This window comes from Pygoscelis adeliae, unplaced genomic scaffold (genome assembly GCF_000699105.1).
Source record: "Pygoscelis adeliae isolate BGI_AS28 unplaced genomic scaffold, ASM69910v1 Scaffold174, whole genome shotgun sequence".
Taxonomy (NCBI): Eukaryota; Metazoa; Chordata; class Aves; order Sphenisciformes; family Spheniscidae; genus Pygoscelis; species Pygoscelis adeliae.
In genome coordinates this window covers 3,239,355-3,256,320 of record NW_008824676.1, presented here as the reverse complement: position 1 = coordinate 3,256,320, position 16,966 = coordinate 3,239,355, and the positions used below count along the sequence as shown (strand labels likewise).

The 16,966-nt window shown below is 38.4% G+C and overlaps 1 protein-coding gene across 1 annotated transcript in view; it reads left to right on the top strand.

Annotated features, from left to right (window-relative positions):
• RGS22 (regulator of G-protein signaling 22) overlaps positions 1-16,966 on the top strand; it is a 60,323-nt gene that overhangs the window by 32,079 nt on the left and 11,278 nt on the right. The window contains exons 14-19 of the mRNA XM_009323126.1: positions 4,567-4,761; positions 9,068-9,160; positions 9,689-9,855; positions 12,436-12,598; positions 13,215-13,373; positions 15,208-15,267. Coding sequence (XP_009321401.1) covers positions 4,567-4,761; positions 9,068-9,160; positions 9,689-9,855; positions 12,436-12,598; positions 13,215-13,373; positions 15,208-15,267 — 837 coding nt within the window. The remainder of the gene's footprint in view (positions 1-4,566; positions 4,762-9,067; positions 9,161-9,688; positions 9,856-12,435; positions 12,599-13,214; positions 13,374-15,207; positions 15,268-16,966) is intronic.

The following is a 16,966-nucleotide window of genomic DNA, read 5'->3' as shown; positions in this document are numbered from 1 at the left end:
TGCAGTGGTTGCATGGCTGAAAATTAAGGCCCAGGTCTTTTTTACTTATCTTATTTCCAGTGCTGGCCTGGTGGTGACAGCAGAACATCATACAATCAGTGTTACCAGGCAATTGCAGAGAGCTACATACACATAGCCATTAAAATAAATACATCAAAACGAAATATGTGAAACTGTTCCATTAGCATAACTAACAGCTGAAATGTAACATAACAAATCAACACATGTGCTGCAACATTTGGTATCATTCTCAAGCTTGCCTTTTAAGGCTGCACAAAAATTATTCTTGTTTTCATTGGAACACGGTAAAGAGTCAAGCTGCATTCAATCTACAGGGTCTGCTTATGGAAGAGATGCCTTCCCAAATTCTGCGCTCACCTTTGGCACAGTAAGATAGTCATTCCAAATACTCCTAAGAGAATGTGGATTAGATTCGCACAACACATCGTCATATATATTTTACTATTTATTACAGAAAGAGACATCCAGAGTATGCTGTTTGTGTTCTGCCTGCTTCCTGTTAGAAACAAGAGCAAACCTGGATTGCTGTGTATCTGTTATTCATTGTTTCATTTGTTAGGCATTTTTATCTCAGCTTTATGATAGAGTAAGAAAATGCATTCCAAGGTGTATATTCATTCATCCAGGGAAAGAAACAACAGTGAGAATGAAATCTGATGGATAACAAAAACGATGAGTACCGGTAATCATCCAGGAACATATATGGTTTTTCACTATAAACATACGCACAGGAGTATAAAATAAATTGGGAAAGAAAAGCAATAAAGAAACACATATTGTAGTTTTCAATTAAAAAAAAAAGTTATTTAGAGTTAGAAAATTTAATACAGTTATGGGAAGTGCAATATTTTAACACTAGAATCAATTTAGATAAAGGGTGTTATCATTACTGTGAACTTTCAGGGTCAGACGCAAGATTTATGTTAGTGGCAAGTGATGACGGGGGTTAAGGCAGTTTAGCCTTTCCATTTAAGACCAGCCAGTGCATTGTATTCTTCCATCATATGATTCTGTCAAGCAGCTGCACAAGCCCCTCATTTAGATCAGAGCAATATCCACGCCTTTGGGCAGCAATACAAAGCACTTGGACTTGAACCTTTTTCATGTTTCTTGCTTCACTCTAGTCATTCTGAGATTGCTTACCAAAGCCTTCTCGTCTGGGGATGAATTCACACCAAAACCCAAGGCGTGAACAATCCCTGATTTGGAAAGTCATAAATGAAAGTCTTAATCTGAATTTCCTAAGCATTTTGTATCTTCAGATTTGTGCCATTACATTATAAGTAATTTCAAGATGCAAACGCTGACCGAATTTCTAGATAGGGTTTTGGGTTCAATCCATCACTTATTCTAATACATTTATAGGAAAATGTATAGCTGGCAGGTAGGAAAATTCTGTGTGTTTTACAAAAGGAACAAAACATTAAGTAAATGAAGTATGACGTGCACTTGATGTCACATGCTTAAGATTTTTGCGTGAATTTGATAACCTTTAAGTTCATTTAATGTAATTTTTTCCTGTTGATCCTTTAGGAGATTGACCAATACAACCATTTCACTATTCTACTGAGATTCAGAAAACCACAAGGCTTCCATGACATGGGAGTCAAAAAAGGCTATGAATATTCCTTTTTAAAGGATACAATGTATTTTCCCCCTATATCTTGCTAACTTCATTGCCCAGTGTTGAAGGCTGTGAACACAGACACTTTTCCTTTTTTTTTGGCATGCCTAGATCTTTTGCAGTTGGTTTTCCTGCAGTCCTTGCATTCAAATCAGTGCAGATCTACAGATGCACCTGAACCCTCAGCAAGGGACACAGGGATGAAAGCTCCTTCTCATTTCTCCCCCTATCTGCAAGTGCATGCATTCACTTTGTCACTTTGTGATGCTCTCTTTTTACTTGGTAGGTCAAATCCCATGGCAATATATTCTTACAAGAATTTAAGCAAAAAGATGGCATCATGCCAAATCCTCAGACACTGTAAATCTGCATCCTTCAACAGTGAAGAGGCCATCCTGATTACAGCACTGAGGGTCTGGTCCTTTGAGTTTGGAAACGTGCACTCCTACAGCTAGCCTAACCACCTCTAAATTTCTGCTTCACATGTATTACCAGCCCTAACTATTGTTTCTGGAAAAAAAATGTCTGTCTTTACTATGCTCCAGTTTTGCATGTGAAATTATACAGGACCGGGTGCAGTTCTGCAGGTAGAGCAGCCTGCAAAGGCAGTCTCTAATATGGCAATATATTACGACAATGCTTATGTGAGCAGATTGTCAATAGTTTTTGGCCAAAGCTTCCTTAGTCTGGGCAATTTATGACTCTCCAGGCTGATATTTTTTGTCAGCTCTAAAGAAGAGTAGCAAATATACTCGTTAACCCATTTCACATAAAGTCATGGGGGAAAGAACAGTTCTGCCCAAGAAAGTTGTGGAGTGTTTGTTTCAGTTTTATTCTTAAAACTATGCTAAAAATGACCAGCCGTTTAAGGAACCAGGCTAAATGTGTGTTAAAATATTGACGACCTATTTTGGACCCTTTTCACCAATTTACAGATCCCTTGTGTGTGGTTTTATGAGTCATAACAGGTGGAGCAATGTAGCCCTAATGATGAATAAAATGGTTAACCCCTCTTTAAAAAGTCTATTTTTAAAGATACCACATCTTTATATCATTGGACTGGTCCCTTCTAATTTGGCTATTTTATATGTTAAATGTTTTGGATCAGACTAGAATATGATGTAACTGAAACTTTACTAGTGGTAGGGTTCTTCAAAATAACTTCCAACTTTTGAAATCACTATGAATCTAATTAATGCCGTCTCTGTTAAATTTAAATTTATTTGGGGATTTGCTGAGAAGGGCATAATTTAGGATAAATGTGGTCTTGTTCTTCAGCTAGGACTCTTCCTGTGGATGTCCTCATTCTTTGACCTTATACTTATACCTGGGTGTCTTTATTGCACTGATAACGTGGGCCACAATAGCCACAAACCATCTTCGTTTTCAGTGATTAGATCTATGTAGAAAGGGGGTGGAACCCTGCATAGACAGTATATATAGTAATCATAACAAGTTCTAACTGGGGGATGGATGTCAGCCATCGTAGCCCTGTATTCCTCAGTGACCTGGTATCAGGAGAGTCTAAAGGGTCTGTTTCAAATTGTTAAGGTCCAAAATAATGGGAATGTAGTCTGGTACTGTTGCTGTTTGAAAGAAAGAGTCTAATAAATCAGAATTTCATTTAAAACAAACAGAAACACAATTATTTAATGTACTCAAACATTCTCCCACTGTGCTTGAAATCTAAACACAACGGTGTTTTATTACTGCTTGAACACAGAATAAATGTATTATTTTCTTTTTTTCTACTGCTTTGTACATCTGCAAGTTATAGCTGGATTTTAGCAACATAAGGAAAATGAGAATTATCAGAAACCTGCATTCTTCATTGTCAAAACTATGTGATAATAAATAGTGAAGATAGGCTTCTCAGTGCCATCCTAGAGAGAAATTCTGATTAATGCTACTAATCTGATCCCCTGACCATATGTTTGAAAATTAGTTAGACTTTGACAATATGAAGAAGAGAAAACATTTATAAGTATATGAAATTTATTATGGCATCATCTCTTTTCACTTGAGTTCCTAGCTGCAGTCAGAATCATGATGTATGAGAAAGATATTCTGGAACATCATCTTCCAAGATATTCCTGGAAGAAAGTGTTTTTCTCTGAGTTTTCAATGTTCTTTTACATAGCAATTTATGAAACATTTAGAAAAACAAGAATTTGACTTAGGGGACTATTTGGAAAAAAATAATCCTTTGAAATAAAAAAAAAAAATTACTCTATGCTTCAAGAATGGGCTGCTAGTGAGAAGGAAACATTCTCCAGCTTCAGCTTTCTTCTGTTTGTACATGTTGAATGGCAAACTCTGTGCTTCTTAAAAAAGCATATTGTAATCCTTGCTTTGGTAAGGATTTAGACCTCAGTTGTGCAGTGGTATCTCCTGTTACTGAGCCTGTACCATGATAGAGTCTCACCAGTCTCTAAGAACTGTGCAAGAGAATCTCCACACAGAATGAAATCTTATAATTTTTCATTAATTTTAACCTTAAATTTACAAATTCCCTTCTATTCAGAAGAAGGAAAACTCCTTCACAAGTTGGCCCAAAACAGATTCTGCAAAACAACAATGCGACTTCATGAAAAGTGCAGTTGCTGTAATCATTGTGGTTATCTGAATCTAACTAAGAACCAGCCAAATATCTCCAAGCAAAAATGACATCAAGAATTATTTTGTGATCTAGCCATTTTAACAAGTCAGAGTAAAAATGGTAGGGAGGTCAGTTATGGCAATAACTGAATTTTGGACAAAATAGTAATATTGGTAAAAACAAGGCAGGTTTAATTAGATATACATTAAGAATATACAGCAGGGCAGTGTGGGACAAATACGCATTAATTCTCTCCTTCAATGGACTGTGACCATTGGAATGGATGATGGCTAAGAAACTGTTTTCTTCTGGTTTATTGTAGTTCCTGTATGCAACTTACATTGCCCCATCTGCCAGTATGGACATTGGACTTCATCAGAGTAAGAAAAACATGATTTATCAGAAAATTGATCCAGCTTTTGAGGATCTTTTTGACCCAGCAGAAGAATATATCCTCACTGTTTTGCTAGAACCATGGATGAAGATGGTGGAAGCAGACAAATACAGTTATGGAAAGGTAACTGATCTGGATGACACTGTGAAAAATTCTTATGTCGGGTAAAAAAATCACAAGAGCCTTCATATGCAACCCTGTTACATTTATAGTCAGGAAGGGAGAAGTATTACTGCATGTTTTGCTCACCCACTCCTTTCTATGCCGATGCATGGAGTAGCCTGAACTTCCTGTGGAGAGCAGACTTCCCATCCGAAAGGAAGGTGCAGGCTTCATAGACCCCTTGGTCTGAGGAATGCATCTTGCTATGGCAAAATTTGTCTTTGCACTCAGGAAGTGTCATGTTTCTGCAATCTTGCCATTGATTGAAAGTAATTTTCTTATGATGGATTGCCCACAAGCCTTCTATGTTTTTAATGATAAGCACAAAATAAGCTGTGTTTCTAGAGTGTCAGTACAGTGATGCTAGGTCCATATTAATTGTATGAAGTATTTCTTGGTGTTTAGAATTAAAGTGCAGCTACTGCTTAGCATAAGAGTGAATGTGGTATGGTGATCCAGCTGTATTTGCCCCAAACACTTTTTAGATAGCTGCCCTGCTGTGTAAGGGCTAACTGTGCCCTGCAGGCTTCCTGAAGCAGGTGGCTCAGTGGTGTACTCAGTTCTAATCCCAGAAAGCCTCTGAAGGCTTGAACTGAGCAGGCTCAAGAAGGTCAGGGGAGAGGGCTGCAATCCTGACTCTGCTTTTGACAAACAAGAACAAGAAATGGTGGAGGCAGTGGTGGACGCTGTGGCTCTCTGCTCTTTGTAACCTTACCTACAAGTTACCAGCTGTAGGTCAAACTTCTACTTCCAGGTCTTTAACAACTCTCTCGGATATGGAAGGAGAAACTTACAATGGAGAATCGGGAGTTGGAGGGCAGGAAGTTAGTTCTTGTTCCCATTTTTCTCCACTGTGACCTTAGATGAAGCATCTCCATTTTTACAGGAAATATCATTACTTACTGCTGATATTTCTGTCAGCATGTAATGAGAGCATGCATGCATTGCCCCCTGCAAAACATTTTGAAATCCTTTTGTGGAAGTTTTGTAGTACAGTGTATTTTTGTTACTATATTGTGCATGCACGTATGAACAACTAGGAGAACAGATACCTAAAATCAAAGTTGAGAATGGTCTTCTAAGCCTATTAGGTGGTGGCCAGTATTAAACATTTAAGAATAGAGTATAAGAATAGGAAAAAAACCCCATACAGCAGCTTCAGCACTTTGCAACTGAGGAGGTTCATGAAGCAGAGGTCTTATCCACATTTTCGCGTTTAATAGTCTTTGTGGTTTTTTTTCCCCATGGGTTTATATGTAAATGTGTCTTGAGTCATTTTATATCTTCAGCCCCACTGTAGCAGTAGGTTCCATGCAATTAAACAATCATGCAATAGGAGAAGAAAATGCTTATCTTGGTTAGTTTGCAAACCCCTCCCTGATAATTTCACCCCGTGCCCTAGTTTTGTATGTCATGAGGAACAGTGAACAATTGTTATCTTGTCACATTCTCAATGCTGTTATGCTTTTACATGTTTCTGTTGTATCCCACTTCAGTTACATCTCTTTGAAACTGAAGAATCCTAGACTATCTGACCTCTCCTCTTACAGAAGGCGTTCCATACCTTTGTTACACTTATCTGTGTAACAGATAAGTACCTGTACCTGTTATTTTATATTCTTTTGATTAGATGCAAGCAGTACTCAAGATATGGATGCACTAAGGATTATCCAGTGGCAGAATCACGTTTTCTGTTTTGTTCTTTGTTCCCTTCCTAATTGTTCCTATGATTCTAATTGCTTTTTGACTCCTGGTGAACTTTGAATGGATGTGCAAAATGTAAGTTAATAGCCATCTGCAATGATTCCAAGATCTCTTCACTAAGTAATAACGGCTAATGCAAAGCCCTAATTTGGAGCTCACTAGAATGACTTAATGTTTATTGTCATTGAATTCAGCTGCCCCTTCCACAGACGCTAAAGTGTCCTGAAATCCTGCAGCTCTTCACAGTCAATTTCTTTTTTTGCTCTGTGGAATCATTTTGCAAACTTTGTTGTCTCCTCACTCACCTCCTTTTCCAGATAATTTCTGAATGTTTAAAAAAACAACCTCAGCGCAGATCCCTGTGAGACTCCAATAGGAACTCCACCCCGTGATGAAAGTTATTTATTTCTTTATTTTTTGTTTTCTACCTTCTAATTAATTCACAAGGGGACCTTCCCTCTCATCCTGTGATAACTTAATTTCCTTAAGAAACTTTGAAAGTTTGAACATTGAAAAAAACTTACTAAAATAAAATATACTAATCCAAACACATCTGCAAAATATTCTCTTCACTCTTCAGCATCTTTTCTAAGCTTTTGGATAAATTATTTTTTCTAAGCTATTTTCTCTAAGCTGTTTAAGCTATAATTGTTTATGACCTGCAGAACACTGTGTAATTGATTGATGCTTTCATTAATATGAAACTTTATTTACTTTCTATCAGACTAGTTTTACAGTCTTTTGTAAATGTGTATTTTCCATGTATATTACCAATACTAGTTGTCTAGTATCTATTGCCAGTCCTCACTGAGTCAAGTCATCGACTCAGCCAAGTACTATTATACATAATTTTTGTTTAAAAAGGACTCTGCTTTTGAACACTCTCTGAACACAGTGTTTTCACTGCTTCTAGCGATGAAAGAATTCCTCCAGAATAAGATTTGAAAATATAAACTTTTGCTTTAAGTTAAGTTAATGTGTGTGTCAGTTTATACCTCCTTGAGTTAAGCGAGGGATAATCTATTGCCCTTTCAGTTTAGATGATGCTTTGCTTTGCAACTGTAGTTATGTGCAGACTTCTTAGTGCCCTAATAACACAAACATCTTAATCAGAGCACAAAAAAACAGAACTAAATCCTTCTGAGTGCACAATACATGTGTTTGTGAAGAGTTATAATACACAGACATAAAACGACCTGTTCTAGGAGGCACTAGAGTCTCTTTGTACTAGGCGCAGGCTGATGCTTAGGCACACTCCTTCGCAGCACAAAGACAAGGTCTGCTCTGTATTTTGTTCGGTCCCTGGCTTTACTCTTCCCCTTTGTTCTACCATACAGCAGGATATATTTGGCCCATAATGAAACAAGATATTTTATCAAGAATTAGGTGAGTCCAAAATTGTTTATTTGGGACATGGTCACTATGTATCTACATTTTTATCTTTAAACAAAACACGAAAACAGGAGAGTTCCTTTTTATTGTTGACTCTCATCCTGCCTCTCTGCTTTCTGTTTAAACTTTATGAAAAATGTTCTGAATTATTTTCCTATTTACTTTCAAACTACATTTTCGTTTAAAGAAAGAATACCCAAAAGCACTTTATAACAGTGGAATAGAGTTACACTGAGCCTGAAGGCATTCAGATAACACGGTGATTAATGTGGTATTCGCATTTAGACAAAAGCGTAATGAATATTAATCTAAAAACTCTCTTCTCTCTCTTGCACATAAACTCTTGTGTAATAAGACCACAGCTTTCTAATTTTTGTAATGGGTGTGCTAAGTAGTATAAGACATTGGCTCAATTTTGCTAAGTATCCTAAAATCTGCATTTGAATGGTTTAGTCAGCGGAGAGGGTCACCAAACTGTTCCTTATGCAGTTACCGATTGTTTGCACATAACATGGAGAACTGCTCTAGTTACATATATAAGGCTTCTAACTAAGTTAAAAATGCCAATACTTCATGAGTTCTAATCATGCACAATTTATTATTTTAAAGCATTACCTCCTATAAAACTAAGGAAAGGGACAAGACTGAAAGTCCGAAAGCTTTCACCTTCATTGTTTATATATTATAGCATCTTTCTTGTCTTAAATTTCCATTTCTGGAAAACTGTGGCACTCTGTCTTTTTGACATTTCCCACTGAGAGTCATAGTTTTAAGACCTGTTTTTCTGCTTCTCAGTGGCACTTTGACATACAGTTTGCTGGTATAGGCAATCAGGTAAGTCTAACACAATATACACAATATAATATACACACAATATAATTTAGCAATTTCTTTAATACAAAGGTCTTTTCTTAAAGATATAGTTAGGTTATTTAGTGGTGTTCTGTAGAAATCTACATGTGATCCTATACAGATCTGAAAATTTTGTTCTACCAGAGCTTTTAACTGAATTGTTTGTCACAAGGATGTGACTTCTAGTGTCTTCTAAACATCAGTCTCATTACTGGCAAACATTCTTTTCTATCCACTGTCACTGGCAAGGTGCCCATCCAGTTCTCCATCTTTCTATAATGTGTACTGTAGGGATGACATAAGATATTATTTTTATTAGGTGGAGTTGGTGGAAGAAACTCGACAGCTGGACTCCGTGTACTTTAGAAAGCTCCAGGCTTTGCATCAAGAGAGTGGTTCCAAGAAGGATGAGGTAAGACAAGTACCTACTAACAAAAACAAACCCTTTTTCTATCAGAGGGGGTTAACACTTTGAGTATCAGCAATGAAAGACAGACTACATGCCAGTTTGGAAAAGCAAGTAGTCCGATTTCTACCATTCATTTTGGGGATTGACAGCCATTGTGTTAATTACAAATACAGGTCTTCTGTCAGTTACATCAACATCAGACCACTGTGTGATTGGAGTCAATGAGACAGTTTCCACTAAAGTCTGTGGAATGCATTTTGGGCCCTTAATCTTGAACAAATACCTCAATTTCAAGTAAATTACAGGTATATATTGGCTTATTTGATTACGGAACCTGCACACACTGGTATGTTTAAAGCAAACATAAAACTAAAGCTGATTAAGAGCTGGAGCCTTAACTCAATTTATTTTCTCAGCAATCAAAAAGCCGTTCTACAGAGACAGAAGTTATCTAATGCAAGGATTATTAGACTGAGCAAAATATAGAGATGAAAAAAGCAGTTATGCAAGTGAAATAATTTCTTCCCTCAGAGTACTGTTGCTGACACTGGTCTGCCATCCTGCCCTGATGCTCTCAAAGAAGATCAGCACTTGCGTCAAGTTCCCAAAGAATTGGCAGGTCCTAAGCTATCTGACCTGATCCATGACAAAGAGAAGTTAGAACAGTTCTGGGCTTTTCTTAATGAGCATTCTGCTGGGTATGTTTCTTCCTTATAATTATTTTACCCACTTCTAAGTTCAGAAGAAATCTTTGCTGGGGATCTTGGCTATCTAGATGTTCAGAGATTCTAGTCTTTTTTAAAAATATGTTTGTATATTTATGAAATACATATGCACGTTGTTCAGACAACTGAATTGCCTTAAAATTTTGGGGGTAAAAATTCTTCTGTCATAACATATTTGTATTACAGTTCTGCTTTCAGTTTCTGCTTTGATTAGTGGCAACCCCCCCCGAGTAGAGCAATTAGCCTATAATGAGTAAAAATTTCTCTTTTTTAGTACAGATTCAATTTAGTACATTTTAAAAATTAAAGCTGGATGTTATAAAAATGTACAAATAGAAGGCTGCCATGTCATTCTCACAGTGTGAGAGCAACCACAGTTTTGTGTTTGCACTGATCTGAACAGAATTAAGTACCAGCTCATAGCAGATGCAGTTTATGCAGGGTTTTTGAAAAAGTGAGCCTGTTTGTTTAAAAATGAAGATCTAAACAGAAGTTCTAGCAGAAGTAAATGTGAGTTTGCCACCTTTATTTTTTTTTCCCAAGCCCCACACTAATCTCTATCCTGTTTTAGGAAAAGGCAAATACACTTTTTAAGTAACTGCTAGCAAGTCTTTAAATTGTCACTTCCTTCCTTTAACCTGGGTTCCCATGAGCTGATGCTTTGCATATTGCCTATTGCTTCTAGTCAAGCACTGCTACCATTTTAGATTGGATATTGGTCAGTTTTTTCAAAAGTGTCCAGAGACGGACATCTAGCACAGGATTCCTCTGGCCAAGACTCAATGTCACCACTTCTGCTTATCATCATAGGTTCCCTTTGTAGTCAGAGAGAGAAATACACACTTCTGGACACAATTCTTCTAATTCTGAAGGTAACATCTAAAACCAGTTTGGATGGATCATTCCTAAAGATGGCTATTTCTTCTCACTGACTACAAAAAGACTGTAGGTAATGAGTTCAGATGGAGATTCTTATGCTGTGGGTGCCTATGGTCAAGTGACTTTTGAGTTAGTTGCCTAGACCAGTGGTCTCCAAACTTTTTTGATCGCGCACCCCATCAGTAAAAAATTTTTAAGCATGCACTCTCAATATATGTATATTTATTTTTTTATAAATTATAGACATGTGCTACTGAAGTTCTAATATTTTCTTCCTGCCCCGCAATGAATCGTCTCACACACTCCACTTGGGAGACCACTGGTCTAGAGTTCCTCTCTAACTGGGGAAATGGTAGGAATCGCCAGAGAACAGGTCACTGGCTAGGATGGGGTCCTAGACAGGTATGCTGAATTGCCTCTGGGACTTCCTGCCTCTCTGTTAATCACAGACAAGTCCCATCTTAAGTGATAGAGCCAGGTAGAGAAATGTTTAATTTATGGAGAAATTTTCTTTTGTAAAAATTCATAATGAAGAAAAACATTTGAAAATGTCTCACAAAATCATGTTTTAGAGCTGGGTCCAGACCTAGTAAGTCTGAAGTCCAGCTGGCATGCAACAGTAAAGATGCTTAATAGTACTATAAGCTGAAGGGATCCTAGAATTAATGTGGTCTGGAAAATTTCAGCAAAAAACAACAGATGTGTCATTTGCCTCTTCATCAAAATTTATGGTTCTGTTATTGATCTGTGTGTTCAGCAAGTGCCATGGTCTCACCAGATGGTACTAGCAAAGAAAAAATTATGTAAAATTTCAGTCCAATCTGACCTGGTTTTTAGGACTTGAACACTTTGGTGGCTTGTGGTTAAACTAATACCCTAGAACGTTGATGAAATTAACTCAATATTGAAATAACATTCTGTTTAAATTTGTTCGTAGCATGGATCTCATGTGCTGGCTAGATATTGAACAGTTCAGAAAGATGCTTGACAAGGATAAAGAAAAAAGGGAGGAAAAATCTAAGGACATTAAAAACAAGTACTTAAACAAAAAATACTTCTTTGGACCCAACAGCCCAGCTACCAGCGGTAGGAATCGCCAGAGAACAGGTCACTGGCTAGGATGGGGTCCTAGACAGGTATGCTGAATTGCCTCTGGGACTTCCTGCCTCTCTGTTAATCACAGACAAGTCCCATCTTAAGTGATAGAGCCAGGTAGAGAAATGTTTAATTTATGGAGAAATTTTCTTTTGTAAAAATTCATAATGAAGAAAAACATTTGAAAATGTCTCACAAAATCATGTTTTAGAGCTGGGTCCAGACCTAGTAAGTCTGAAGTCCAGCTGGCATGCAACAGTAAAGATGCTTAATAGTACTATAAGCTGAAGGGATCCTAGAATTAATGTGGTCTGGAAAATTTCAGCAAAAACCAACAGATATGTCATTTGCCTCTTCATCAAAATTTATGGTTCTGTTATTGATCTGCGTGTTCAGCAAGTGCCATGGTCTCACCAGATGGTACTAGCAAAGAAAAAATTATGTAAAATTTCAGTCCAATCTGACCTGGTTTTTAGGACTTGAACACTTTGGTGGCTTGTGGTTAAACTAATAACTCCCTAGAACGTTGATGAAATTAACTCAATATTGAAATAACATTCTGTTTAAATTTGTTCGTAGCATGGATCTCATGTGCTGGCTAGATATTGAACAGTTCAGAAAGATGCTTGACAAGGATAAAGAAAAAAGGGAGGAAAAATCTAAGGACATTAAAAACAAGTACTTAAACAAAAAATACTTCTTTGGACCCAACAGCCCAGCTACCAGCGAACAACAAGAACAGGTACCAGTTACAAAACCGTTCATAAAGAACAATCACACTGAATGCGACTGAGATAAAAGTCCATAAGCAGCTTTACTCCAGCTTTTCCCGAAGCTATGTCCTCAAATCTTACCTATATTTTTGGCCAGAAATTTGGTTCTGTTCTGGCTGTGGAGATCCCCTCCTTCCTGTTCAGGCTCTTCCTCCCCCGTCCTTACAGGACATCTCTCTTAAACCCTGATCTGAGGCCGCAGCCAGACCATGCACAACACAGCTCAGAAAACGTGTAAAAATGGCTTTCAGGCAGAGTGTCTTGTTCCAGCTTTCTATTTTAGTATGTCAGTAACGCCACAGACAGCGAGTCTGAGCTGTGGTACTCCGATATATCTTGATACTTAGGAAATTTACTCGGTCAAGCTGGGGTATTATTTGACAGAGTCTGTATTCTATTATAGGTAGGGACAAGTGTAATCTGTTCCCTTTTATGAAAAGTACATGTGAGCCTTGGGTAAGCATGCATTAAATGCTTTGCTTACAGTTAAGCTCATGCTTTGCTAAATCAAGGACATAGAGAGATAAAGGACTTTTGGTATACACAAAAGTTTATGTCATGTGTTATTGTATTTGGATTGCTTAGCTAATGCATTCAGGTGGAGGATGGGGACAAATCCTTCATGATCGACTTTCGGCAGCGGTTCTGCTAGAAATTCAGCAATGCGTCCAGAAGAGATTAGAAAAACAATGGCTGCCATTGTTCCTGGCAGATGAGCACCATGGGGTGGAGGGACAAGCAAAGGTAACTTTTTAACAACAGCAACACATCCAGACATTGTTTTTTGTTTGGCTCATAATGTACCATTGGGATAAAATGGTTCAGAGGAAAAGCAGCCCACAAGTCACATTCAGTTTACATTGAAAGAGACTCTCTAGCATGTACAGGTTGAAGCATTTAGCTTGATAAATGTGAAGGCAGTTCCTCTGAAGGCTTAGTGTGGCTGACTATTATTGTTAGACCCTAAATCTGAAGGAGCTGGTGTTAGCTCTGCTGCCAGCCAGGCTGCCAGCCAGGGGAGTAAACTAATCTTTGCTGTAGTGCTGCACTCCCCATATGCCATTCTGCCCTAGCCATACACTTGCACACAGAAGAAATGCTGCTTTGTGTAAAGGATTTGCCCAAGGGGACAAGAACACAGGTAAATGAGTGGGCTTCCCATGCTGTATTCTCTCTCTCTCTCTGTGTCTCTTACGCTGTCCGTATTCTCCCACCTGGAGCTGCAGTGCCTGTAGAAATGACGCCAGGACTTGTGAAATTCTGCTGAGTGGGGAGATTAACTGCTGCAAGCCTTGTTTCTAATTGGTTACTTCAGAAAGTTGCCAGAAAACTGGGAATGAGAAGCCTTTCACTCCTGCTGGCTCATTAGAAAGACTGGGGAATGGGCAGAGCTAACATCTGCCTTTTATGAGAGTGCCTCTGTGACTGCAATCTGCGTAGGGAAATCATCCTGCTGGTGACAGATGCAAAAAGACTTGGGTTTTTTCACTTCCACAAAAGCTCTGAAATGTGAATGTCATAGCAGAAAGAAACTTGACAGTTCCACCAAGCAGACACATAGGCAGACTGCACTGATTCATAAAACTTGTTTTCAGTGATCTTTTTAACATCAAGAAGGTTGTCAGAAGTGTTGTCAGAAGTGCATTTGAACTGGATCCTTTTCATTGATTCAGAGCACTAAGCAATCTGAAAACTGTAGGTTCCAATAAGGCAAATTGTAATTTTAATAATGATTATGTTAAAGCAAAGTTTCCTTACCCTCTGCCCTTTTTTAGCTGAACTCTGCCTCCTTTACGAGCCATGGCACAAGACCATGCGATAAGGTTAAGCTGCTTCCAGGTCTGGAAGCTAGCTCATGCCTCTTCTTGCACCTGCTGCACTGTGCGGGGACAGTAGCCCATGTAGTTTGGAAAATGCTGTATTCAACTCTAACAAACAGTTTACAGGAAATACATACTTCTAATGAGCTTTTAGTCTTTTCCTAACTCCATTTATGTCTGACTGCTCTTTTCTCTTCCTTACTGCAAATTCAGAGGATGAAAAGGTCCTTTGAAGAACGTATTTTAGAAGAAATGAAACCAGATGACATTCTCCACTTGGCTTCATATTTCACAGTGACCAAACACTGTGGGCATGCTATGTAGTCCTTATTCAGAAAATCTGCCCTTGATTTGAGGTGTATTTTTGCTACAAAGAAGCTGCAGGATCAAGCCTGTATTTCTGATACAGCTGTCCAAAGGAACTAAAACATTTTATATCAAAACAATGTTATAGCCCAAAATCTGTTCCAAACATAAGTGGTCCCTCAGAACATTATGGGTAAGGTAAACCGGTGGAAGGGCGCAGTTTGACTGCCATTGCCTCTTGTCTTCTCTAACTCCCCAGTCTTAATGAGCACATGCTCATTTATAGCTGAACAAGGGATGGGATTCAGTGTGGGTCCATAAGAAGTTTCAGATATAAAGATCCAAATGAGGATATATCAACTATTCTACCACTGTGCTCTCAATCATTAGAGGGCTGAACATGAAACAAGAAGAGTTAAAAAATACAATGATAATCTTTTGTTCAACTGTAGATAAGGAACATAACCGAAGATCTTCCACGTCAAAAACAGAAGACAACTAGGATGTGGAAGGCAAGTGAAGTTTACTGTGTCTCTTGTGTCTGCTGTTTCACTGTCTTTTCTGTTTGGACCTTGCACATCCTTCACAATTTCCCTGCTGACAGTGTGAGGCCCAAATATAAGGCTGTCAAAAGCAGGCATGATTGTATTGGCTACAGTGGACTGATTACTCACATTACTGGTGAATTTAGCTCCCTGCTGGATGTTCACGGTAAATTTCTCTCCCTTCCTGGCTGGAGAGGTCATACTTGAAAAAAACATGTCTCTTGTCCTGGGTTTTGGAGCACTCTTAACCCTCCTCAAACTGGTATTGTACCTTTAATTCACATTTATCTGTATTTTGCATGCAGTGGACTTATTGGGACAAGCTGTTCATTCCAGCATCTGGTAGTTTATTTATTATTGCGAGTGGATTACGTGCAGACACAAAAGGGAATGTGAAGTATGCAGTGGAGTGGGCAGGTTTAATCATATCTCACAGTATCTGTTTCATTTAGAATTGTATTTTAATCTTACAGCACTGAGATAATATCAATTTTAAACATCTTAAACCTTTGTAATAATACATTTCATCAGATGTTTGCCAGTTTTTTCCTCTTGAAGAGCAGTGAACTCTTTGTGATTGCCAACATACAAGTTGTGTACGTTTATTCAGTTGAACTTTTATTGTCTGTTGAAATCAAACTGGAGACCCGGTCACCAATTATCCATGCAAACCATTAGCTCGAAAGGGATCCAAAGTGCATGTGGGTTCTGTTAACTGAGTTTTCACTTTGTCTGTTTGTCAGAAAGATGGTTATTTTCCATGTTCTGCTTCAAGGTTGTTGACCCATAAAATAAGCAGTGTTCGTGTATTAGTATAGGGGTGGGAGCAACGTTTTGTTCTTCCCTTCATGAATATGTCCCAGAAATAATTTTTCCGAAAAGTTGCCTTAAATCCTGGTCACAGGGGATAGAACACGTTTGGAGAATTGGCGGAGGGCTGAGAATATGCCACCTTACTGTCTAAGTTGAGCTGACTTTATTTTAACCAAAGGACCCTTTGGACAACCACCAACCACCCACCCGCAAGGGTAGGCTCTCATCCCTGGCAGTCTCTGCGGCAGGACACTAAGTGTAACCTCTGTTTTTAAGAGAAGCTGCAGAAAGACTTTCAGCTTAGAATCAGGTTAGATTTCCAGGACTGTCTGTAGCAACTAAAAATGTTTCTGGCCCATGCTGACCACTGAACAGCACTCCATCCCTCCAGGACTTCAAGAGTTTTATACCACTGTTAGAAGAGAGTTTTCATTCATCCATCTGATAACAAAGGGGGGTTGTTTGGCTTGCTCCTCAGTGACAGCACAAGAACTGTTTGTTCAGGAAGCCAGGCCAGCCTGAACTTCATTTCAAACAAACTGTCCCTGAATAAGCCATCTTTCTTTCTCCACCCTTCCCTGGCTGCCTACTGCTCTGTGCTTTGCAGCATGAGGATTTCCAAAATGTCTCGATGACTTTGAATTCTGTTTTACTATTGGTAGCTTTATTCCACAGAAAGCAAACTCTCTGGCTTCTGTTGGTGATCATGGCAACACATTTCAAAGCTCATTTTGTTGGTGAGATCCCTGTCAGAAGCATTTTACAACTTTAAGCTATGTGGTTTGTCTGTTCCTTTTTCTTTGTTGTTTGTTTGCACAAAACTCAAACTGTTCTCTAGAAAAGTAGCCTGTTG